The sequence below is a fragment of the Coturnix japonica genome, chromosome 4 (genome assembly GCF_054131305.1).
Source record: "Coturnix japonica strain WE chromosome 4, WE-NBRP24, whole genome shotgun sequence".
In the NCBI taxonomy this organism is placed as follows: domain Eukaryota; kingdom Metazoa; phylum Chordata; class Aves; order Galliformes; family Phasianidae; genus Coturnix; species Coturnix japonica.
This window is the reverse complement of record NC_140666.1, coordinates 9,900,985-9,923,876: the sequence shown is the minus strand read 5'-3', so window position 1 is coordinate 9,923,876 and position 22,892 is coordinate 9,900,985. Positions and strand designations below refer to the sequence as shown.

Genomic DNA, 22,892 nt, shown 5'->3' with positions numbered 1-22,892 from the left:
TCAGGAGATCAAATGGGATTGAAGGCACTCCTCCCGGCATGGCTCCAGTTTGGCCAACCCTCCCTTCCCAGTGCACGGGTGATGGCAGAACACCCCTTTGGTGGTAACATGATGAGTGTTTTTGTGTCTCCGTGGTTTTTAAGCCCTCATTCTGCTGCTGGGACACCCCCAGCCCACCCCACCCTATGGGGACCACATGGTGCCTTTGGTGCCGTTGGCTCAGTTTGCTGTTTTGGAGCATGGGTGGATGGTTCTGAGTCACTTTGGGCTCCTCCTGGGAGAGCTCAGTGGCTAAAGTGCCTCAACCTTTCCGAAACCTCAGGTTATTTTATCCTTGTTCCCATTAACAACAGCACAGTAGTGCTGGGTTTGTGTTCTTATTCACCCCTATGTCTATAGAAGTGAGAACTCCTGAAGTCATCACCAGTCTCCAAACACAGTGAGTGGTAGAAAGGGCTGAGAAGCCGTAGTGTGCTGTGATCCCCAGCTCATGCCCAACAGCTCGGGGATATTCCATGCAGCTTCACTAACTGGAAGATGGGTGTTTGCCCACCACCCTCATCCCAAATTCAAAGAGCCCCCAAAAGCATGGCCATGAGCAGTGCTCTTCAGCACCCAGCCCAGCCCACCTGCTTGGAAGTAGGGGCTCCTATAGGGAAAAAAAAGTATCTCATGCATTTAAATAAAAAGTAGCGCGACCAGCTTTTATTTTTAAACCTACTTTTAATCCTTATATATTGCTGTTATGTTTGTAGATACAGAATTCTCTTTACTTAATCCCAAAATATGGCAGGTCCCCATCAGGCACTTTGTATCACATCTGTCATAGGTAACAGAAGTGGCTTTGGGGAGTGAATATAAGCTGTGCCCCAACTTACAGTGAGCTGCAGTGTGCCCCCAGAGCCAGAGATTATTTACAGGAATAACACAATTATCACAGGTGAAAATAAAACAAATGAGACCGTGGGATGGGTGTCCATAACTCTGCTCAATCCTCATCCTCTGCAGTTCCTGCTCTCCTCACCCCTAGCACTGCGTGGGGATGGGATGCATGGAGACGGCTCTGGGAAGCCCTGCATAGGGCCCTGTGTCTTTAATGCAGCACCAGAACCTTCGATCTATGTCTGCACTACGATGTGGGTCCTGTGGCACCAAGGCACTTCCATGGGGTTGAGCAGCTCCAAGTCAATGCAGGAGTGCGCTCCAGCCCCCGGCTGCGTGCAGCTCCTCTGCTCACCCACATTCTTTGAGGGTCCCTTTGGAATTAGGGGAAATCTGCAGGAGGGATGAGCAGGAGCTGGTGGGGCTCGGGGCTGACTGCAGGGAAACTCGATGGTTTCAGGAAAACAGAAACCTCTGTGCTGCATACAATACTGCACGTTTACCACCAAATTAAAGGCCCTCCAGACCGCTCCTGCACCGCACCGTGTTTCATACTCAGCAATTAACAAGACCCTGCGTCCTGCTGGGGAACGGGTCAGCGTTACATACCGATGCTTGGAAACATGACAACGTCCCGCTAAAGGCAGTGGTTAATTGCTGAGTGCCAGCTGGGGTGATTGCATCGGCCGTCTCTGAAGGCAGCGGGCAGGCTGTCACTCACTCCGAAATGGCTCGCTGCACTCGTCAGTCTGGATGGCACGGAGAAGCTGTAGCCGTACAAACCATATGGAGGATGTAAGGAACAATTAAGTGCTTCCCGAGCAATGGGACTCGATGGGAAAATGTTTCCAGATGCGTGTAATCCATACAGCATTTGGCTGGTGGAGTTGGGGACCTGCAGACACGGCCCGCTCAGGTCTTCAGACTTAGTGCTCTTCAGGCTGGCGATGCCGAGGGAGGAGAGCTTGGGTACATCGACCACAAAGTGGGGCAGGATTGGGGGACCAGGGCCACCTGGCTTCTGGTGGCTGGGTAGGATGAGGGGCTGCTGGCGGAGGAGGTTGGCAGGGCACAGCCGGTAGCAGAGAGGCACGCCAAGGCCAGGCAGGTGGGGCTCAGGGCACGGCGCTCCGGCACCACTCACAGCCAGGTGGAAGGTGGGAGGTGAGCACGGAGGGGACAGCAGTGGGTTGAGAGGAGAAGGTGTCCCAGCACTGGAGGTCACTGGGGAAGAGCTGGAGCTGCTTCCTGGAGGGAAGAAGAGGAATAGCCTGCAGTGGGTCAGCAGGTGCGCCAGCAGGCAGCTCCGTGCCACCATGCATCCCAATGTCACCAACTGGGCAAAAGGGAGATTCATCAGTCATCAGAAAGCTGCTCCCACTTGTCTAAGAATTACCCATGTGTGTCAGACCCCATCAGTGTGCCTGGGACAGCCCCACACCAGCTCTGTGCCCGCTGTGCCAGCGATAACCGCCTCCCATGACAGCAGCACCGTTATTTCAGGTTCCCAGTTTTCTGTGCAAGTCACAAGCAGCTTTCCCCCCTTCTACGTGAGAACAAAAAGATACATTCAGCCCAATGAAGAGTTTCTTGTACCTTCCAGCTCACAGGAATTGACTCATTTTCCTTGGATCCCCATGCAATTTGAGACGTACCCTCGAATACTGTAGGTGTCTCCTGAAGCCGTAAATGCACACAGCATTTTGACATTCTCTTTTAGGAAAGAAATGAACGAGCACTTTCCCATCCAGAAAGATGAGCTCTCTGGGTGCAGCCTGTGCCCAAAGCAGCGCATCACTCAACCCCCATACAAATCTGGGCATGACAGTGGGAAGAACAGAGCAACTCAACGAGCAAATTCTTTTTGCTGTCCCTATCAGCCTTTAAAATCCCAGCTGATGACCAATTATTATATTTAGCTTATCATTTTTAATTTCTCTCCTGGCTTTCAGGCTCCAAAATTGATATTTCTTCCCCCCCCCATCCCAGAAATACACTTTTCTTATCAGCAGAGATAAGAATTCTATTTCCATCTTTCCAGAATCATAGAACGCTTTGGGTTAGAAGGAAGCTTTAAGACCACCTCAAATATTGGCCCTTAGGAAAAATAGGCATCGTGTGACAATTAGTTAAAAAATAAACCAAACCAGGTCGTAACGTTTCAGTGTCTGTGCGCCGATAACTGCAAATTGCCCATGTTCTCTCAGCCCCCACTGCTGCCCCTCTCCCTGCTCTCACACTGCAGCATGCCAGCCTGGTTCCAGAGCAGCTTTTTATGTTAGAAACAGTTTGTTTTGGGTTTTTTTTTTCTATTAAAAAAATAATAGGCAAAAAAAAGTTAAAAAATTGGGAAAAACAGGAAAAAAAGAACAAAAATGAAAGGAAAAAAAGGAACAAAGCCAGTCTGCCTTTACAATCTGTTAGACCTCTTAATTTCTCCCAAGTCTCCTTTCTGTGACTCGCTATTCTTATTCTAAACAGTATCCTCCAATGGTTTGGGAACCAACGGCACCGCAGGCCAAAGGGCACAACAACCCTACTCCAAAATAACCTCTTGCATATTTGCATATATTTACATATATTCATACTTATATATATAAGATATATATATATATATCTTTTTTCCTGTTAGTCTGAATCTTCCTCCGGCTTCTGCCATGTCCATCACTGCTTCCCCCAGAGCGCTCACACTGAATTCAATGGGACTTGTGGCAAAAAATCATATAAAACCACAGAATCCCATACACTCACGCTTTCACAGCCTCAACCCCACACCCATTACCCCACTCAACCCTACAGCCTTGTCCTCCTGCCCACAGCTCCAACCCGGCCCTGCATCCTCAGACTCACCCTGGCTGTCCGCACTGAAGGTCTTCAGGTCCAGAGCGAGTGGTGGCCGCCATGGGAAGGGCTCCAGGAGCCCATCCAGCACTCCCCTGCAGGTGATATGGGGCTGAGAGCCAGGGCCAGGCCTCAGGCTGTAATGGGGGGTGACTGAGCCATTACCTGTTCCTGCCAGGGTCCCGAAAGCCTTTGGCGAAGGGGTTCCTATCGATCTTCAGCTTGGTGATCTGTGGGTGGAAGTAACATCTCAATGGGGCCACTGGGAAGCGGGAGGCTGGGTGGCCGCAGCCCCGTGGGTACCTGCTGGTTCTGGTAGGCTGTCACCGTGGTGAACTCGGTCTCCTGGAAGGAGAAGGTGTGCACCCCCTCAGCCGGCAGAGACTGAATCTGCGCCAGGTCGAAGCGGGAGTCCTGGGCGATAACATGGACACGGGGCTTGTATTTGTGCATGGACTGCAGGATGATCTGTGTGGGCAGAGAGGGCCAGGCTGAGCTGCTGCCCGAAGTCCCACTGTAGCCCCACTGCACGGCTGCCCCACACCTACGTGACCCTTGTCATCCATCTCGTTGTTGGTGAGCTTCACCCGGTCGAAGCTGATGATTTGCCTCATCCATGTTTCCCCCGAGCAGGGCGAGTCAGGGTGGATGTAGAGCCGTGGTGTGATGCAGGAGTGGTCCGTGTTCCCAGCCACCATCCACTGTGAGCTGTGGTAGACGTACCTGCACCAAGTGGGACACCATCAACACACTGTACTCCTGATGCGCCAGTCCATCTCCCCATCCACTCCTGTGTCCAACCATCTATCCATACATTGTTCCAGTATTTCCATCCATCTGTATGTCTGTCCCTCGGCCCATTCCTACATCCATCCATCCATCATTCCATTCCTACATCCATCCATACATTGGTATGTCCATCCATCCATCCACCACCCACCCATCGGTCTACTCGTACCTCCATCCCTCCACCCATGAGTGCGTCATCCATCCATCCATCCATCCATCCATCCATCCATCCATCCATCCATCCATCCACCCTTCCATCCATCCCTCCATCTATTCATCCATCCATCCCCCATCCATCCCTCCATTCCCACACCACAGTGCAGCTGTTGGCCATGCAGAAGGGTCCATCTCCGCATCCACCATTGGAACTCACCATACCTGTACCGTTTGGAGTCCACTGGCACAACGTCGATGGCGATGTAATACTGCTGCAGTGGCTCCAACCCCTTCACCTTCACCCTGACCGATGGGAACATCCGCCTGCATGGGGCACGGGGCAGCAGTTAGGGAGTGCCCATAGCGGGGGTTGTTTTAAAGAGGTGAAAATGGATTGAAAGGTTAAACAGATACTGGAGAAAATAATAATAATAATAATAATAATAATAATAATAATAATAATAATAATAATAATAATAATAATAATAATAATAATAATGAAATTACAACAACAAAAAGTCCCACAAACGTAGCAAAAGTAAGTAAATAAAAGAAGAAGAAGATGAAAACAGTGAGGGAGAGCTGAGAAAAGAAACAAAAAAAGGAATGGGTGAGATGCAAAAGGGAAAACTGAGCGGGAAAGGCTGAAGGCAGGAACGAGGCCGGGGGGCCGGGGCTGCTACCTGCCGGCCTTGGTGATGATCATCTCGGTGCCGATCTCGTGGAACCTCTTCCAGAGCTCAGAGCCCTGCAGCTCCACCTGCACCTCGTCCCCCACCTCCCGGCTCTCGGCGCCGGCCTTGGGCCGCTTTTCTGCGGGGAAGAGAAAGCGGAGGGAGTGCTGGGGCGGCTGCCGGGACAGCTCTCCGGGACTCCCCCCGCTCTGCCCCGCCGCTACCAACCGGGCTCTGCGGCTCTGCGGCTCTGCCTGCAGCCCGCCCCGCTCTCCTCGTCGCGGCCGTCGGGTCCCTTTCTCTTGGCCGAGCGGCCCACGAGAGCTTCCACCGAGAAGGCGTGAGCCCGGGAGCTGAGCGCCATCCCCCCCCGCCCCCCACAGCCCGGGCCGGGCTCCCCCCGGGCGGCCGCGGGGCTCAGGCGGGAGGCGAAGCTCCGGGCGGCGGCTCCATGAGGGCGCGGTGGGGGCCCGCAGTCGGCGGCCGTCGGGGGGCAGCGGGCACGGCGAGGTGCTCCAAGTGAGGCGAGAGGAGGCTGCGGCTCTCACTGTTTGTTTTGGAAACTGATGGGAGCGTAAGAAACATTGAGTGACATTTGGTAGGACTGGGACGGGGGGAGGAGGGGTGGGAGGGGAAAGGGAGAGGCGAGGGGAAGATGGGGGAAGAGGAGCCGGCCCCGTCTAGGATCAATAAAAGAGTTACTGTTCTCCATTAAATTGTAAAACTCAAAGAAATTTGACATAATTGCACACCAGGGGCCACTTTCCCAACAAAAGTGCAAATAACGTTTAACCAGAACCAGCACAAAAAAAGGAAAGAAATGAAAAAAGAACGAAGGACGGGAAAGAAAGGGGAGGTGAGGATGTTGGGGGGGGGGGAGCAGAGGGAAAGTGGGGAGAAACCCCCACGCTTTGGCTTCCCCCGATGCCGGCTCCGGGCTCCTGCTGTCCCGACGGGGCCGCTCCCGGCGGACCTCGGTGTCCCCGCGCCGTGTGTCGGCGCTGAGTGCCGGTTTTGTCTCCGTCGGGTTTTTTCTCCGCACCGACTCCGGGTGCTGCCAGAGCTCCGTCTTTACACGTCCGGCGGCGGCAGCGGCTCGGAAACGGAGCCTCGGTGGGTCAGGGAAGCCTAAGGTCCCGCTCCACCACACGACTCCTGCATCCCCACATCCGTTCTGCAGGTACACTCCAGAATCCAGTCCCACTCCAGCATCCCAATCCCGCTCCTGCACCCAGGTTCTGCTCTTGTATCCCAGAATCCTGTTCCCACTCCAGCATCACAATCTCACTTGTGTCTCCCAGTCCCCCTCAGTGTCCCAATTCCATTCATGCACACCAGTCCTGCTCCAGCATCCTGATCCCACTCACACATCCCAGTCCCGTTTCTATGCTGCGCTCCCACTGCAGTATCCCTGCAGTGCTGTTGTACTCCAGTGGCACCCACATCCCAAAGCAGATGGGGGCTGCAGCCAGGGGCTTGGAAAAAAATAGAGGAAGTTCAATCTGTGGACAGTGTTGGTAAAGTATCAACTGAGGCAGGTGAGCCTTCAGGAGGGAATGCGTTGAGTTGGTGAGGTGCAGGTGGGGATGGGGCGGTGGGAGCACTGAATGTCAGCCCTCTGCTGATGTATCCAATATGTGTCAGTGCCACAAGCTGCTGCTGGCCTCACAGCCCACGTGTGGATGCACAATATTGAGGATGTACAATACTGAGGATGCACAATACTGAGGATGCACATTGCTGAGGATGCACATTACTGGGGATGCACAATACTGAGGATGCTTGTCACTGAGGTTGCCTGTTACTGAGGATTTTCGTTACTGAAGATGCTCATTACTTTGCTGAGAGCGGGCTCAGCACATTGATCCTCATTTATACTTGTCTATACCCATCTGTACTTCTCTACCCAGAGAAATGGACCACTCCTTAAGCATGTTGGTAATTGGAAGGGGGTTTGTGGGGTCCCTCCTTTCCCAGCACTGATAGAAGCCAGCTGAGCTCACGGGCCGTGAACCTTTATCTCTGCTGACATGACAGATTATTAAGAAGTATTTCAAGTAATCTTTGATTTCCTCAGCATTGCAACACATTGCAAGAACTTGGAGTGGGATCAAGCGGCCCCTTTTTAATTTCCTACAAGGAGAAATAAAACAAAAATAAAGCACAATTGAGACGACATAATCAGGAACATTTTGTGGGTTTAGGTCAGATGAAGGTGGCAGGGCTGTGTATCCAGGGGCTGCTTTCATTCATCCGAGACCAACTCAGAACCCCTCCCTGGGCTTTGTCAGCTTATTGTCCTTAACAAATTGCGGGGTGGGATGTCATATGTTTCCATCATCAGAAAACGGAGTGGAGAATCCCTTGGCATAAAGTTCAGATGAACTAACTCCGTTTTGAAGCAAGTCTTGTGCGGAACGTTTGCTATCCAAGTTTGCTCTCCAAGATCCTGGATAGCGCCCATTAAAGCATTGAGGCACACAGGTAGATGCCAAAGCCTGGCATTGCTGGCCGTGCTGGGGCTGCCATGAGGCATTTCACTGCGCTGCAGCAGCGCTCGGTTTTGCCCAGATTCACTTCAAATTGAAAACAAAACGAAACCAAACCGAAGGAAAGGACGCACAGCCGACGCTGGGAAGACAGAGATCCTCTGTGCTCCGTTACGCACCGGTGCCGTTCATCCTCTGTGCCTGCACCTGAATGTCCTGAGCTTATGTAACACCGTGCTGACAAATTTGGCACTGTCAGGTCTAACAGAGGAGGGCGGAGGGCCATTCAGTCTCCGTTTTGAGAACCGTGAGCAAGAAAACCTTTCTTTGCATGTCATGTGAAACAAAGCCCTGTTTGCTGACTCTGGAAAATCTCCACTCACAATGTGGATGGAAAAGTTGTTTTTATCTCGTTATGGAATTACGGGATAGAAACCTTGAGACTGAATCCGTGCCCACGGGTATCAGACACAGCCACAGGGCAGGGCTGGGAGCGCGCTGCTCAGCTCATTCCGTTGTGCTGCGGGAGAAAGGCGAGCGAGAAGCTGACGGTGCACAGCGCAAATCGCGCTGTTTTCTTGCTGGAAGAGCTGCATCCCTGCGCACCGCCGCTCTCGGCCGCAGGGAGGAGCGGGAGTTTGCTCTGGAGCCGCTTTACAGCTGAGCTAAGGGCGGCTCGGAGCGGCTCCGTGCTGGGTACTGCTGCACCGACCTTCCATTTCTCTAAGCACGGCCGCTTCATCTGAATCATTGAGCCATTGCTCCTCAGCAGATTAACGACTATTTCCAGCAAACAAAGGTTTGAAATGACACTCCTAAAGACTAAGCAAAAATGGGCAGGGACACAGCGGCTTAGCACGGCGCTGCTGAGACTGCTTCCCCTTGCGTTCTCGGATGTCAGGTCCCACAGCGTAGCTTCTATTTCACTCCCCTTCCCAGTTTGCCCATCATGAACTCTGAAGGACCTGTGGGTGCAGGAAGGGGCAGCGCTGAGCCCAGGTCAGCCCACTGGGTGGGCATGGGAGGGCACACAGCTGGTGCCTGTGGCTGAGGGGCAGGGAGCCGTCCCCTTCTATTTGGAGAATGGGAACACGGCACTTTGCAATTGGATTTGCCTTCCTCCCCTCCTGCCACATGAGCGGCATTAACTAAGGATATATTAAAATAAACCTCTGTCATGTTATTTTATCCATCAGCACAAGGGAAGGTTGTACAGGGAGGAGGATTAAGCCCTGAGGAAATGATTCAGTGAAGCAAAAACAATCTGAACAGTATGTGGGGGAAAGTTAAGCCGAATTCGGTGCTGGGGGTCATTTTGTTGTCCCAGCAGGTCCGTGTCCACCTGCTACCACCTGAGCCCACTGCCATGGCCAGGGCAGAGCTATTGGGATGCTGCAGAGTACCCACATCCCACTGCAACCCAAAGTATTTGGGGGAAAAGCAAAAAGCTGCAAAGGATGTATTTTGGGTCCCTTTTCCCAGCCCATCTTCTGCCTTCTGGTTGGTGTCGGTGATTGCAGCTGAGGGCTGTGCAGAGTGCATGCACTGCTTGGTTATTAGCCCCATTGACAAACAACAGGGCAAGGCATTTTCCAAGCTCTGCCAGACATTCAGGCACGTTGATGGGGCTGGGAGAGGTGTCTCTGCCTGGTGGGAATGAGGTCCTGTCCTGCTGGGCTTTCCTTCCCCAGCACAAAATTCACCCAACAAACAGCTCCTTCCACCACTGAGCAAAGGGGAGAAGCCCTGCTGTGGTGAACTTTCCTCTTAATACTTAGAGAAAACACTCCAAGAATGTGAAATCATAAAGGATTTGGGGAGAGCAAACTGCACTGCACAGCCAGAGCAGAAAACATTCAGAATGGCACCAGTGCATGTCCTGTCCCACTGTGCCTCGGGGGTTGGGGTGGGGATGAGCTCAGGGACTCCCTTTGCTCAGGGATTTCTTTGTGGGGGAAGAGAGCACTGTCAGTTTAATGCCAGGGGAACTGCACAGGAGAAGGGAAGTTAAAAATAGTGCTGGGGAAGGGTTATCCTATAGCCCTGAGTAGGAGGGGACGGAGGGGCTGTGCTCCTCATGGTGCCCTATGGTGCAGAAGGGGATGTGCACACCCTGCAGTCTGACCTGGTGGTTCTTTGAGGACAGACTGGAGACTTCTGACCCCGTGTGTCTGCAAGGTAAGCGTGAGAACTGGGCTTCAGCTGAGCCTGGCAGGGAGGGTGACACTCTTCCCAAAGCTGCTGTGCCGGAGCACTTTGTTGACGTTCTCCATTGTGTTACTGCAGCATTTGTTGGAGTGATAGCAAACATGAGAGGGAAGAGGAGCAGCTCGGGGTGGGGGGTGTGAGTCTGCGAGAAGGGCAACAAGTCAGAAAGTGCACGAGGAAGCTTTCACTCTTCTCGGCACCGAACTGCTGGTGAACTGTGAGCTTGCACTTTGGTTAGGAAGTGATTATTGGAATTAAACAGGAAAGATACAATCTTAATATTCCATGGGAGCTGCCAATACAAATATCTATCAGCAGATATGTAAGAGAATAGCTTCAAAATAAAAGGAAAATGAATTACGTTTCCGAAGGAGAGTGATGTCAGCCCCAAACCAAGCTATATATATTCTTTGTATCTGAAATTGAAACCACGTGAACTCTCCATGCAGAGCTGGGTGAAACTCTGCTTTTCCACGTTTCCCCTTAGGGATGAGGGATGTTATTCTCTGGTTTTAATTTGGGAGTAATAAATAAGCGTGATGGATTTGCCACCCAATGGCGGCTGTGGAGCTGCGCACAGCTCAGTGCAGGGAGTGCTGCAGAAGTGGTGCCAAAGGTGTATCCCTACTGCTGGTGCTGCCATCAGAAAGGAAAGAGGTGCCAGGTGAACTGGGCAAGGGGCAGGTCAGAGAGCAGGGAAATCTGTCTTATCTCTGCATCCAAAATGTCCTTCTGGCTGCACAGGGTCGTAGAATGCACACAGTGAATTATATGGCAAAATATCCAGTGGTCTTTTTCAATAGGGAAAGAAAGAAAGCAGGCGGGGATTTAAGAGACAAAGCAGTTCAACTCGCTGGTTCCTTTCTGTTTGCAAATGGGGACATTTCTGATGAGATCCAAAAACCACTCCAAACCTTCAAAATTAGCAAACAACCATCTGGCCTGGTGGCTCAGCGCCTTCCGTGGCCATAAATCCACAGCCCTGCAATGTTAACAGGGGATTTGCTCTGAAAAAAAACCCAGAATAATGGGAAAATAAGGCAGGATGGGGTGGGATGGCTGTTGGAATCTGCAGGGTTCAGCTGAGCATTGTGGGGTCAGTGATCTGCACACAGCTTTGGACTCTGTGTGGGAACCCCTGGCATGGAATGGGGAGCTGCAGGGAAGTGCCAGTTCCAGTGCTCTGTGCAATGCTTTGGTCTGAGCTCCTCCCCTGCACTGCTGGATTGTTTTAGCTAAGATAAGGTTTATAAAGTAGGAATAAAGAGGTAATACCACCGGAAGAGCCCCAAAATACTCTCAAGACTTATGGGCACAATGGCTCCAAGGATCTCAAACAGCCCTTGGTGCACAGCATCAGCCTGCACCCACTCCCTGCCCTGCACAATGAATGTTCCCTTCCTCACCCTCATCCTGCATCCCACATCCCGCAGACTTCAGGCTCTCCCAGATACTGCAGGGCTGATGAAAATCACTCTGGAGCTCAACACTGATGCAAATGCAAAGACCTTTTGCTCTTGCATTCAATCAGAAAATAGTTCTGCATACTGCTGGTACAGAGCTGGGGCTGCTCAGCCTTAGTGCCTGTCTGCAGCTCCCTCTGAGGAGGGGTTTGTGGTTCTGGAGGAGAGCTGTGCCCCCCTTTCTCTCTCTTGCAGCCTCAGTGTCTGCCCGGTGCCCAGCCTGGCACAGCAGAGAGCTCTGGGCAGGTTTTGAGTGTGGAGCTGTGGATGCCTGGATGAGCTGTAAGGCACAACTTGAGCAAAGCAGTAACAAAGAGCATCGTGAGCAGAGGTGAGTTTGAGCATGTCGTGTAACGGGGTGTATTGCACTGCTTATCTATAGCAGTGTTACAGCCGGGGTGGATGGAAGCTGCTTCCTTCATGCTGGGTAGAATCTTCTCCCTCTGAAACCCCACTGGTTGCTCCATGAGCAAACCCAAATCTCCCCTTGAGCCCCTGAAATCCTGGGGTGCTCTGGTTCAGATTGCTGTGCAGACGGGACTACAAAAACAAAGGTACCCTCCTGCATTCAGTGCAATGAGCCAGCAGTGCTGTGCTGGGTAAGAAATACCCCCCACTGACAGCAATGAACAGGAGGGAGAAATCTTTGCAGTTCATCCCATCCCCAAAACCTGCCATGAATGAGGGGAGACTGTAAAATTCCACTTAGAGCCTTTTATTTTTTCTGTAATGTATCGGTTTACGATTCTAATGTTGGTATCATCCAGCGCTTTAAATCAAATTATAACTGTATCAGACTGCTTAACAATGTTTCTTTTTAATTAAGTTTACCAGTCCCACATGCATTTAAAAAATAATTAAAAAAATTAAACAAACTTAATTAAATTACACTTGGAGGTTAGGTAAGACTGCAAAAAAACCCAGCAAGAGCACAGGGGCTGAAAAACGCCTTTAGATGTATCCAGACGTTCCTTTAAAGCCGTGTCCTTCTAGGATGGTTTCTGGAGGTGCATCCCATTGCCTGCAGCACTGCATGAGCTTTCTGTTTTGTTTCTTCCCCTTCTATGTACTTTAAATGCTGCCTTTGCTGGCAGATAAAGCAAGGAGCCCCTCAGAAAGCTGAGAACTTCTGAATTTTAGTGCTTTGAGCAGGCTGTCTCTATAAGCTGTGCAATAGCAGGAAGGCTGTGCACCTTTGGTGGTGACCTGCGTTGGTCATCCCAGGGCTTGTGACAGCCTTCCCCAAGGTCAGAATCCAGCAGTTCCCAAGGTTTGGCTGCAGAAAACCCATCAAAACTGGGCTATCAGTTTTCCTATATGATGTTTTTTCACCTGGTAGAACAAAGCAGCCAACCTGCCCAGGGACACAAAGCACCACGATGCTGCCCATGCCAGCTTCCAGCCACCAAAACCCTCCTATCCCCAAGAGGAACCCAGTGCTCCTGAGGATGGGGAGCTGTCACCATGCTGTGATTCCCCCCCTCTTTTGCCCCCCCCCCAGTCCCCAAGGCTTTGCATCTGGGGCTGTGAGGATGAAGTCAGCCCCGGAGCTGCTGCGGGCTGGAAGTGATTTCACCGAGCTGCAATGCAGATGGATTAATTCCAGTGCTGCAAAGTCAACATGGTTGAACACTGGCTACATCACAGTCTTCATTACTGTGGTCTGGATCAGGTTTTGATGAAGTAATTTCCCTTGAGTTTAGCACTTAGAAAACATATAGGGCGTCCTGCTTGGACTTGCCTGGAGATCACCCCCCCCACCACCCCATAAATGGGTCTTTATCAGTTGCACATGGACCCCTACAATCTGGAGGGTTTCAAATGAGCCCCATGTGCTCCATGGCACTCAGTGCCCAAACAGCACTGAGAATGAGATGGGTGTTACTAATAACAGATGGTGCAGCGCTGCATCTCCCTGAGGGAATAAACCACCTCTGTCTTCGCCAATGGCTCTGTCCCAAGGCCAACCCCAAAAACACAGAGGTGACCTGGAGGGGAATGGGGTCTCATCTAGCTGAGCTCAGCAATGGGACTCCAGGATACGAGTGCGAATCATCCTGCTCCATTTCCAGTTTCTGACGCTTGAAGTGAGCCCTTCAAGCAGAGGAGACGTTTATTCTGTGATTTATATATATTTTTTCTTGGCTATGAACTCTAATCAAATACTTGTCGTATGCAATTTGCTTCCCTGGGGTAATTTGCTCACCCTGGAAAGGTGAGCTGGCTCTGTCCCAGTGGTGCCTTGCGGGGGCACCTCCTGCCTGGCAGCCCCACCTCCTTCCTTCGGTACTAGGATCTCAGCAGAAGGTGCTCTAAGGGGCAGCAATGGGGTTCCCTGTTCTCAGCTCATTCATCCCAGACCCCTCCTCTCATCTCAGCGTGATGCTGAGGATCAGTTCACGGTCTCTTCAGAAGGATGGGAGGCACTTCCAGCGCTGTGATAGGAACTGTGGGATGGGAACAAGGAACGGGCCTCTGGAAATGCTGAAGTAGCAGAAAAATGCCGGCATGGAGATGGAAAAAAACCAAAACCATCCGGGTGTCACCAAATGCGAACTGAAATGTACGGCGATAATGGGAGCAAAGCCAGGCCGATTATATTTGCGGGTTATTTAGCCGCACCGACATCACCTCGGGCTCTCGTTGGAGGACGCAGCGCCCGAAGCACCCCGGCCTCTGCCTGCCACCTGGAGGCCGGAGCCTGCAAACAGCTTTTCCTGCAGCCCCCCTCGTTGTGCACGCAGCATACGGGCACGTTCTGGATGCAGCCCCCCGGTATCCCATCCCAGCCGTTCTCCTTCCCAGCAGCGCGCTCCTACTGGGCAGCAGCGCGCAGCGCTCTCCTTGTTCCCCATCATCGCACCAAAAGGTTTTTCCTCCCCGTTTTTTTTCTTCCTGCGTGTTCTCCCGGGGGCGACAATGCGGAATTTCCTCTGAAACTCGAGCAGAGGGAAGGAAATGAACCTTCTTTGTTCCCCCCCCCCACCCCGCTTCCCTTTGTAAAGTAATTATCCTCCTGCGAAGTGCCGTAGTAAGCAGCTTTGCAAGTTTTGAGTTGAAGCAATGTGATTCTCAGCGCCATTTGCACGGAGCCGGGATGTGATCGCTGTCGCTGAGGCAGCTGCTGAATCCCCGTGAGGGTTTTTGTCCCGGTTTTATGTTGGAAAATAGGGATAATTATCACTGTTCCTGAAGGAGAGGTGGAAAATGTTTGCCCCTAAGAACTGCTGGCTGTGTAGGTCTGCTTTACTCCAGCTGTAACTTAATTCATGACCTGTAAAAGCAATCAATGTGTCTTTTTTTTTGATAAACTAAAAATAAAAGGGTGTTATTTATAAGATCAGATTTTGTAAACCCGGTGTTAGAAAATCGTGGGGGAAAAATCCATCTCCAGTCTGATTCCCCAGAGAAAACGACAGGGAAAAATACAATCCCAAATCCAGTTCCCAAAGTGTTTCAGCATCCCTGCAAGCAGCAAGAGCTGCAGGAGTGGATGGGATCCAAGGACCCATTTGGGGCTGTATCTGCCCAGAATCAGCCCCCCGTCCTGTGGTGGGGGTGGTCACTGGAAGCTTTTGGTAGGACAGTGCTAGGAAAGCTGACATTGCTCTCCCTGGCAATCCTTGCCCCCACCAAGCAAGTCTGAAGAATTAACATTCCCCCCCCTCCATATTTAAAGAATGATAATAATAATAATAATGAATCACAATTTACCTAATTTTCCTGATGAAGTAACCTGATATGGAGTAGTTGTTCTGCTCCTTTGCTTCATGCTCTGCTACAAGGGTTTTTTCTTTCAGATTACCACAACTTTTAGTTTCTTTTAGCCCTGCAAAGTGTAACTCCAGGCAGAGGGAAGCTTTCCTCTCACAGATCCCCTGGCAGCCCCACTGCAGCCTCACTGCTTTCTTTGCCCAACACAGGAGAACATGGAACTGATAAGGACAGAGTGCCCACCTCTGTGGGGATCCACAAAATATATCTCCCAGCAGAACAACCCCGTTTTGGAAGGTTGACCCCAAAACCTCTGAGGTGGTGGCACAGATCCATCTGAGCAGGGCAGCACCAGGATTGTGCTCTTCTGTGAGCAGCAATGATTATTTCAGTTTTCTGCTATGTGAGTTATGTTCCTCTTTCATGATATGTGTTTTTGGCAACAGGAAAGCAAGAAAACCATCTTGGAAAATATTGCCAAAATGGAAACTGAGATCGTAAAGCATTTTGGCTCTGGCCTGTTTTCTTTTTTGTGATCGGCACCAGCAGGGCTGTAAGCCAATTTAGGCCCATTTAACCTCAGGGCCTTCTCACGGAAGGAAGAGCTCTGGCAGTGCACAAAGCCCGGCACCTGTGCAGATGTTCCCAGATGTGCCGTGGGCACTGCACTAGGGCCGTCGGGTCACGTTCTGCCTCGGTTATTAAGGGAATGCAATGCTGGTTTGTAATACCACCAGCGTGTATTTTGGACAGGTTGGGGTAATTGGAGAAGTAATGGAAATTTAGCACCGTGTGGCCCTGGGGAAGAGCAAACTCCAAAAATAAGAAGGGAAGTGCAGTGTGGAGAGCCGGCCCTGCTCTGCACGGCTCAGCACCTCTTCTGCTCATTGGGATTTTGCCTCGTCCTTTAGATCCTTGGCTGCAGCAATCCTCATGGTGACACCTCTTGCTTTGCAGTGTTTTTTCCCCCAAGTCTCTATAGCTGGAGGCCGACCGCTTGTTTCCCCTCAGCACCCAACACACTGAGTGCTCGCAGCCCCTTTGCATCCTGAGAACTCACCAACAAATTGCTTCCACACTCTGGCCCGACATCAAAACTCGTGCAGTACAAGGGTTAACCAACTTAAATGTTTAAAGAGTCATGAAATGGACGGTTTCCGCTTTCCATCTGGCTTTTATCAATCCTAAGTCGGTTTCAGAAGTACAGCTACACAATCAAAACACACAATCTCCCTAGTCAGATAATTCAATTTCATAAATGAATTACTTATGTGCCTGTAAGTAAATACATTCCTATGCAGGGAGATATTGACTGCTGTCAATGGAATAATGAGGTCCAGGGGAAGTGGCTGCAGCCCCTCGGGGCTGTCCTGTAGAGATGTGGGACTGATGGAGCTCCCAGTACAGGGGATTTGAGGGGAGAAGAGGAGCTGCACATGGGAGGGTCACCTCAAACCACCCTTGGGGACAATAGCGTGGGCTGTGAGTGATGTGATGGATGGGAAAGGGATGGACTCAGTCGTGGGTTTGTGCCTCGTGGGATCTTCTACTGTGGGGTCAGTGGTTGGACTTAATGATCTTAGAGGTCTTTTCTAACTTTAATGATTCCACAATTCAAATATCTAGGGGGAAATGTTGGAGGAGGTGATCAGAGAGGGCCTCAAGATCCTGCCCAGGGGGGCAGAAGGTCTCAGCCTTCCCATGCAGACAGATCTGCTCCCCTCATAGCCCCTCCTTGCTCTCCAGGATGCTAAAAACCACCCTCAGGCCCACAGCTTCATGCAAGAAGACCTGATGCTGCAGGATATGATTTGGCAGCTATTGAGTTTTGGTGTCTTTATGTAATGCGGACCTTGTCAGTGCAGGCAAGGGCACAAATATGCATCCACAGACCGACTTGGGTGTTACACAGCAAAGTGTTGCACAAGGGAAATGCAGAGTTGTTCTGCTGAGCTTCCCCTGGGATAAGGAAACTGCAAAATCTGCCGACGTGCACATCTCAGCCCTGTGGTGTTCTGCTGCCTTCTGTTTCCATCTCCTCATTTAACAGTGAGCTTCAAGCACTCATTGCCCCTAACAAGATGGCAGCACTGGGTTTTACTGTCTCTTTGATGTCTATTTCATAGCAACCAAATCAAATTCCAAACAGAATAGCATTCAGTTGCTTGAGCATAGCTGGTATGGCTGGCTGCTAGGAGCAAATGGTGTTTCCTACCCTGGATGCATGCCTTGTTGCTCTAAGCTTTCTCTTTTGCTGTGATTTCCTTTATCTTTAGTGGGGATTTGACAGAATGTGAGCAGTGCTGGCAGGGCTGCATTGCTGAGCTCCGTGTCGGTGCCTGCTGGGGTTTCATCCACGTCATGCAGGCGCTGGAAGCAGCTATCAAGCAAGATGGAATGAAAACCAAATATAAAGGGTTTGAAGGAAAACCAGGCTGCTCCTGCCCTGCACATGCCTTCCTCCGAGCAAATCCGGCCCATTTCTGCATAATTGTGCCATAGATCTCCCTTGCTGAAGGGGATTCAGTGTGAGGGTAACGTTTGCTCTCTTCTGCAGGAGTCAATTGCTGAATAAATACAGTGTTGAAAGCCCGGAGAAATTCGGAGACAATTCTTCAAAAGGACAATTTTGGGGGGTACAAATTGTAACCACCAAATCTGCATTCACATTCTGCATCTGCGGATAATTGCAAGCATCTGTGGGGCTGAGTGAGTGGGGGTGGGAGGGTGAGGGCAAAGCCCCTCTCTGGGAATGGGGCTGCATGGGGTGGGCTGTTGGGGTCCTGCAGCATGGGAGAGCCTCATTGCAGGGGGGGATGAAGGGTTAAAATATAGAAAAATAATAAAGACCACATAAAAAATAATGTTCTGAGCTGACAAAACACCTTTGATGCTCAAACCCTATTCTTTTTTTGCTGGAGAAGTTCTATGGGCACTGACAGCTGATGGGTACTTGTGCAGCCTTTATGGCTTGGGAAGGTAACGTGTGTTTTGGCTCTTTGCCTTGGAAGGGAACTGAAGCAACTTCTTGCCAACATCCCACTCAGTCACACCTTTGGGGGTTTTATCCTTTCTGCCTTGAAGTGGTTGCAGCCTGCACACTGCTGTGGGACAAATACAGCACAAGTACAGTCAGACGCTGCCCAAAGAGCAGCTCCTGAGCAATCAGCTCCGCGGGGTTCAGGAGGTCCTTATTTTCAGGGGGGAAGTGCTTTAATCAAGATTAATTTTTTCCAGTTTTCAGTAATCGAAGCTCTTCCTGAGTTTTGCTCAGCTCTCCTGTAGAATGAAATTATCAGATTTCCATGGCAATTAAAGGAGAAAGCTGAAAGCAGGCAGATCGCCCTGTACAATGAATGGCTGATGGGGAACAAGTGGATAGAGGAGAAGGGAAGAGGATTTTCACGGCTGCTGCAGGGCCAGCCAACCCTTGCAACAAGCTGCAAGCTGCTGCAGCACTTCTTGCCTTTCCCTCAATGCAAAACACCCAGTGTGCAATAAGGGAGAGAGCAAAAAGGCTGAGCCTTGGTCCTGCTCAGCCCTGAGTCAAGCAGATGCTCGGTGATGTGTGCATGTGTGCTGCACGTAGTGCTGCCCTGCTGATAGAGGGTTGATTCCTTACTGTGCTCTGCACTGCCTGGGTCTCTCTGCTACTTGCAAAATCAGGATTGGTCCCTGCAAAGCCTGCCAATGGCTCAGGAGCAGCAGGAAGCTCACCAGGTCCAACTGTCCACCCACCCCACCATGCCCACTATGCTGTGTCCCTGTGTGCCACACCTTCACCATGCAGCCCGTGAGTCATGGCTGCTCTTCCACTTGAGCAAAGGAAGAGCCAACCAAGGTAACATCCATGGTGATGAGGTGAAGAGCTTAATTACCCACTGGATTTCACTGCCACACCATTTCTGAGGCTGATTACTGTGATATATGTGAGGAACATCAGATGTTGAACACAAAATACAAAGGGAGGAGAAAAAAGAAGTCTCCCTATGGATTGAATCCTGAGCCCAGCATTGCTCCCCATAATGAAAGCACAAGTTTTCAACTAGAAAATGGCACTTTTGGCTGAGATGCTGCTTTCTGGGCTCAGCCAGAGCCAGCAGGGGCAATGCCACCCAGCAGACCTCCATCCCATTGCTCTCAGGTGTTGACCCATGCCTCCATCCTTCACTTTTCCCCACCCTTGCTGAAGGAAATCACACCCCATGGAGGGCACTGGGACCTCCCCCATACTGCAGCCCCAACCTCCACTCTGTAGCCATATGCAGGATATCACCCCCTCCTCGGGGTTGGGTTACCCTGCAGTAATTCACTTATAGTTCACAAATGATAAATTCTCATGCAGTTGGTTGAGAAATCTGGGCTAAGAAGGAATGGAAGTGAATTATTAAATCCAAATGGCTCCATGGCCAAGGACTGTCCACTCTGCTTCTCAGCAAAATTAACAACACTGTGGGGCATGATGGACTGCTGTGTGGCTATAGCTGCTGCCATGTACACCTGGGATAGGGCTGTAGCTCTGGGTAGAGTGCACAGAGGTGTCAGCTCTGAATTGCATGGCTGGAGAGAAAGAGAAGAAATGCAAACAGCAGAAAGCCACTAAATCCTGACATTTGCCCCTTCTCATCACGCACTGGCACTGGCTGATCCCTTCACGCTTTCCAGAAATTGCTGGGGCTCTGCTATGCGTTTCAGCTTTGGCTTTGGGGAGAGGTGAAGACTACAGAGGGAAATCCCAGCTGCAGGGCTGGCCCTGATCTGCCATGAAGTGAGTGTTCATCTGACCTGCTCACCCCCCTGTGCCCTGCCTTGGTTTTATTCATATATATGTGTTCATTTCACAGCATCATTGAATCCCAGAATCATAGAATAGTTGGCTTCTAAGGGATCCCAAAGCCCTCTCAGCCACAAACCCTGCTGTGGGCTGCTTGCCTCCCACCAAATCAGGTTGCCCAGCATCCCCCCAGCCTGGCCTTGGGCACATCCAGAGATGTATCCCAAATCAATGGGACAACCAAATCAATGCACCTTCCAGCCATGCAGTCAGTGAGACTTCCAATCAATAGCACACCCAAATGATGGGATGACCCATCAATGGGACTTTTTCCTTCAAAAGGACCACAGAACATATGGAAAGTCACGGGGTGTTTCCAAAGGATGAAGTTTATAGGAATGAATATTACAGCATTGTTTTCAAGCTTATTAGCTGTGTCATGCTGTTATTGCCTCCAGTCGTTTTTTATAGAAAACAAATAAACAGCAAGTATTTGTCAATCAGTAATAAACCATAGTGGCAGCAAGCTTAATCTGGTGTTAATTAGGCTTGTGGAAAACTAAATCAAGCACCAGAAACCACAGATTATTTTAGGCTTCCTCTAGCATAAACACAAAGGCTTGAGGATCCATAACGTATTATTTTTGTTGACAGTTTTCCACTTTCCCCCCAATTTATTTCACGTATCCGATAGGCTGTTCCTTGATTGCTTTTAGTTCTGTCTTCTTTTGGCCTCAGTGTGGCAGTTTGTTAATCCTTCCTATTTTTGTGTATTTAAGCAGGATTACAAACTTCAAATACGCTGTAAAAGGAACCCGTATACAACCCTTCAAAATCACTTAAGTGGGCCAATGACAGAAGAACCAGCCCTGCAAGTAAATACAGAACATTTCGGAAATCATCCCCTGTGTTTATTTATGAGCCATTTTTAATTACTCAGCGGGAATGAATGAAAGAACTGGAAAATGGGAACCGACAGAGGGCTTTGCGTTGAGTTACAGCTGGTGGAGAACAAGGGAGAGATCACGGCGCTTTCAAGTCGGGATGGTCGGAGGGTATAATTACACCCTGCTGCTTTATGGACCAAACCTCATAGAATTAAATGGCAAACTGTGCTTCAGACAGCACGAGGATCTCTCAGACGGCTTCGTGCAGCACTAAAGAATAGCAGGAAGCTTCACATGGGGAGCAGCAGGCAAGGAATCAGCAGGGCAGAGCCCTGGGATCAGCAAGGTCACCTGTTTGAAGGGCAGCTGCATGGAGAGAAGCGTGAGTTCTGCTTGGTGTGTCTGCAGGGAGGAAATCTGGAGAAGGAGAAATGCTGCAGTGCCACAAGGTTAACTGAAAAGTGTTTTCTCTGCAGTTCCCACAAGGAAGGCCCGTGACTGAGAAAGAACATCGTGTTCATTTATTGGGACAAGCTGATCTTCGAGCTGATTTGTGTTAATTTGAAAAGTGAGATTATTATTTTTTTTTGTTCCCCCTTTCTTTTTCCAGGACAAAAAAGAACAACTGAGCTGTCTGGTTTTGATCACTTGGTGTGCTCAGAACCAAAGTCCTCAAAGTAAATATTTCCTATGAAGGACATTAAGGACCAACTCTTGGGGAACAGCAAGAGGAAAACACTGCTCTAAACCTAATGCTACATCACGGTGCTTTTGTTTGTCACTTGGCACTGTAGCTGGGACAGGGAAAAACATAGGAAGGCATGGAGCAGGGTGATGCCTTGGGGTACCGAATACATCTGGAGCAGTGTGATTAGCCCCAAGTGGCAGAGCTCTCCACGTGTCCTGCAAGGCAGCTGATGGCTGTGTGCTGCCTTTCTTGCTGGGTATGGGAGGAAGGAGGGGATGACCAGGCACGGTGCAAGCCAGCCTTATTTTACATTAGAGTCATAGAATCATAGCCAAAGAAAACAAAGGAATAGAAAAAGAAAGACGACGCACGGCAGCGTGGTGCTGGTGGAAGGCTGATAAGGCGGCAGCTGCTGCTCTTCCTCTGGGCTGCCCAGAAGAAACCTGAAGGCAGCACTGCCCGGCTCCTCATTCCAGCGCTGGGGAAGGGCTTTAAAGAACCGTGCTGCAGTTTGGGAGCGGAAAGCTCAGTGGGGTGGCAGGCAGAGCACTCAGCGCTGGGTGGAAGGAGACAGCAGACCTTCTGCCTTCCGAGCACACACTGCCCATTGGGACACGTTGTCACTGTCACCTCGGGGCTCTCCGTGGTGTTAAAGCGATCTTCTGCCAAAGAGTGAGCAACTCCTGCTCGCTCCCCCCCCCAGTATTTCTTCACCAGAAGTGAACTTGCTGCTCTTTGCCGCGAGATGGAGCCTTCAGATTGAGCTCTTCGCCGTAAGGTTGATTGTTATTTATGGCAATTAAGCCGCATTTAGAGACCGCACGTGTTTAATTTTCTCAGATTACTATCCGTGTGAATTTATTTTTCTTAATGAATCATATTTTTCATCTCTCGTTTGTCTGATACGAGGAAACTGCAAAGACTGCCAAAATAGGCACTGCTCCATCCCAGCTCTGCAGAGGAGGACAGTGAACAATTGCAGCTCTTTTTCTTAGAGAAGCATTGCTTAAGCATGGCTTGAGTTGGAAGGGACCTCAAGGGTCACGAAGCTCCAGCCCCTGTGCTGCTTGCAGGGCCACCAACCTCCACAATTAACACAACCCCAGGCTGCCCAGGGCCCCATCCAACCTGGCCTTGAACACCTCCACGGGTGGACGGGGCATCCACAGCCTCTCTGGGCAGCTGTTCCAGCACCTCACTGCTCTCATAGTAAAGAACTTGCCCCTGACATCCAGCCGAAATCTTCCCTCTTTCAACTTAAAACCATTTCCCCTTGTCCTGGTTGATGCATTCCTTGATGCCAAACTACAGGGATAAAGCAGCTGCA

General features: G+C 50.6%; 2 protein-coding genes across 5 annotated transcripts; one reads left to right on the top strand and one right to left on the bottom strand.

The window, feature by feature from the left end:
• Positions 1–703: 703 nt before the first annotated feature.
• Positions 704–5,865, bottom strand: TBX22 (T-box transcription factor 22). 3 transcript variants are annotated; one of them, XM_085544453.1, is made up of 9 exons: positions 5,571–5,850; positions 5,352–5,481; positions 4,891–4,992; positions 4,272–4,446; positions 4,027–4,191; positions 3,889–3,953; positions 3,733–3,818; positions 2,479–2,559; positions 704–2,130 (listed from the first exon to the last, which is right to left on the bottom strand). In XM_085544453.1, exons 1-8 carry the CDS (start codon positions 5,704–5,706, stop codon positions 2,501–2,503), a joined length of 918 nt encoding a protein of 305 aa, XP_085400579.1. In that variant the 5' UTR covers positions 5,707–5,850; the 3' UTR covers positions 704–2,130; positions 2,479–2,500. The 3 variants fall into 3 exon arrangements, with proteins under 3 accessions (XP_085400579.1, XP_085400578.1, XP_015715433.2); XM_085544452.1 differs by lacking the exon at positions 2,479–2,559 and having other exon boundaries at positions 4,027–4,137; positions 5,571–5,865; XM_015859947.3 differs by lacking the exon at positions 2,479–2,559.
• Positions 5,866–9,488: 3,623 nt separating this feature from the next.
• LOC107312487 (uncharacterized) lies at positions 9,489–22,440 on the top strand. 2 transcript variants are annotated; one of them, XM_085544451.1, is made up of 3 exons: positions 9,489–10,009; positions 11,698–11,833; positions 13,881–18,098. In XM_085544451.1, exons 1-3 carry the CDS (start codon positions 9,919–9,921, stop codon positions 13,993–13,995), a joined length of 342 nt encoding a protein of 113 aa, XP_085400577.1. In that variant the 5' UTR covers positions 9,489–9,918; the 3' UTR covers positions 13,996–18,098. The 2 variants fall into 2 exon arrangements, 1 of the variants encoding a protein (XP_085400577.1); XR_014945095.1 differs by lacking the exon at positions 13,881–18,098 and adding an exon at positions 20,773–22,440 and having other exon boundaries at positions 9,494–10,009.
• The last annotated feature ends 452 nt before the right edge of the window (positions 22,441–22,892 follow it).

Coding starts and splice junctions, on each gene's coding strand:
- TBX22 (XM_015859947.3), bottom strand. CDS start 5,706: ATGGCGCTCAGCTCCCGGGCTCACGCCTTCTCGGTGGAAGCTCTCGTG. Junction 4,993..5,351: donor ATCATCACCAAGGCCGGCAG/GTAGCAGCCCCG, acceptor TGCCCCATGCAG/GCGGATGTTCCCATCGGTCA. Junction 2,131..3,732: donor CTTCAGTGCGGACAGCCAGG/GTGAGTCTGAGG, acceptor TCTTCCCTCCAG/GAAGCAGCTCCAGCTCTTCC.
- LOC107312487 (XM_085544451.1), top strand. CDS start 9,919: ATGGTGCAGAAGGGGATGTGCACACCCTGCAGTCTGACCTGGTGGTTC. Junction 10,010..11,697: donor TGACCCCGTGTGTCTGCAAG/GTAAGCGTGAGA, acceptor TCTCTCTTGCAG/CCTCAGTGTCTGCCCGGTGC. Junction 11,834..13,880: donor AAAGAGCATCGTGAGCAGAG/GTGAGTTTGAGC, acceptor CTCTCATCTCAG/CGTGATGCTGAGGATCAGTT.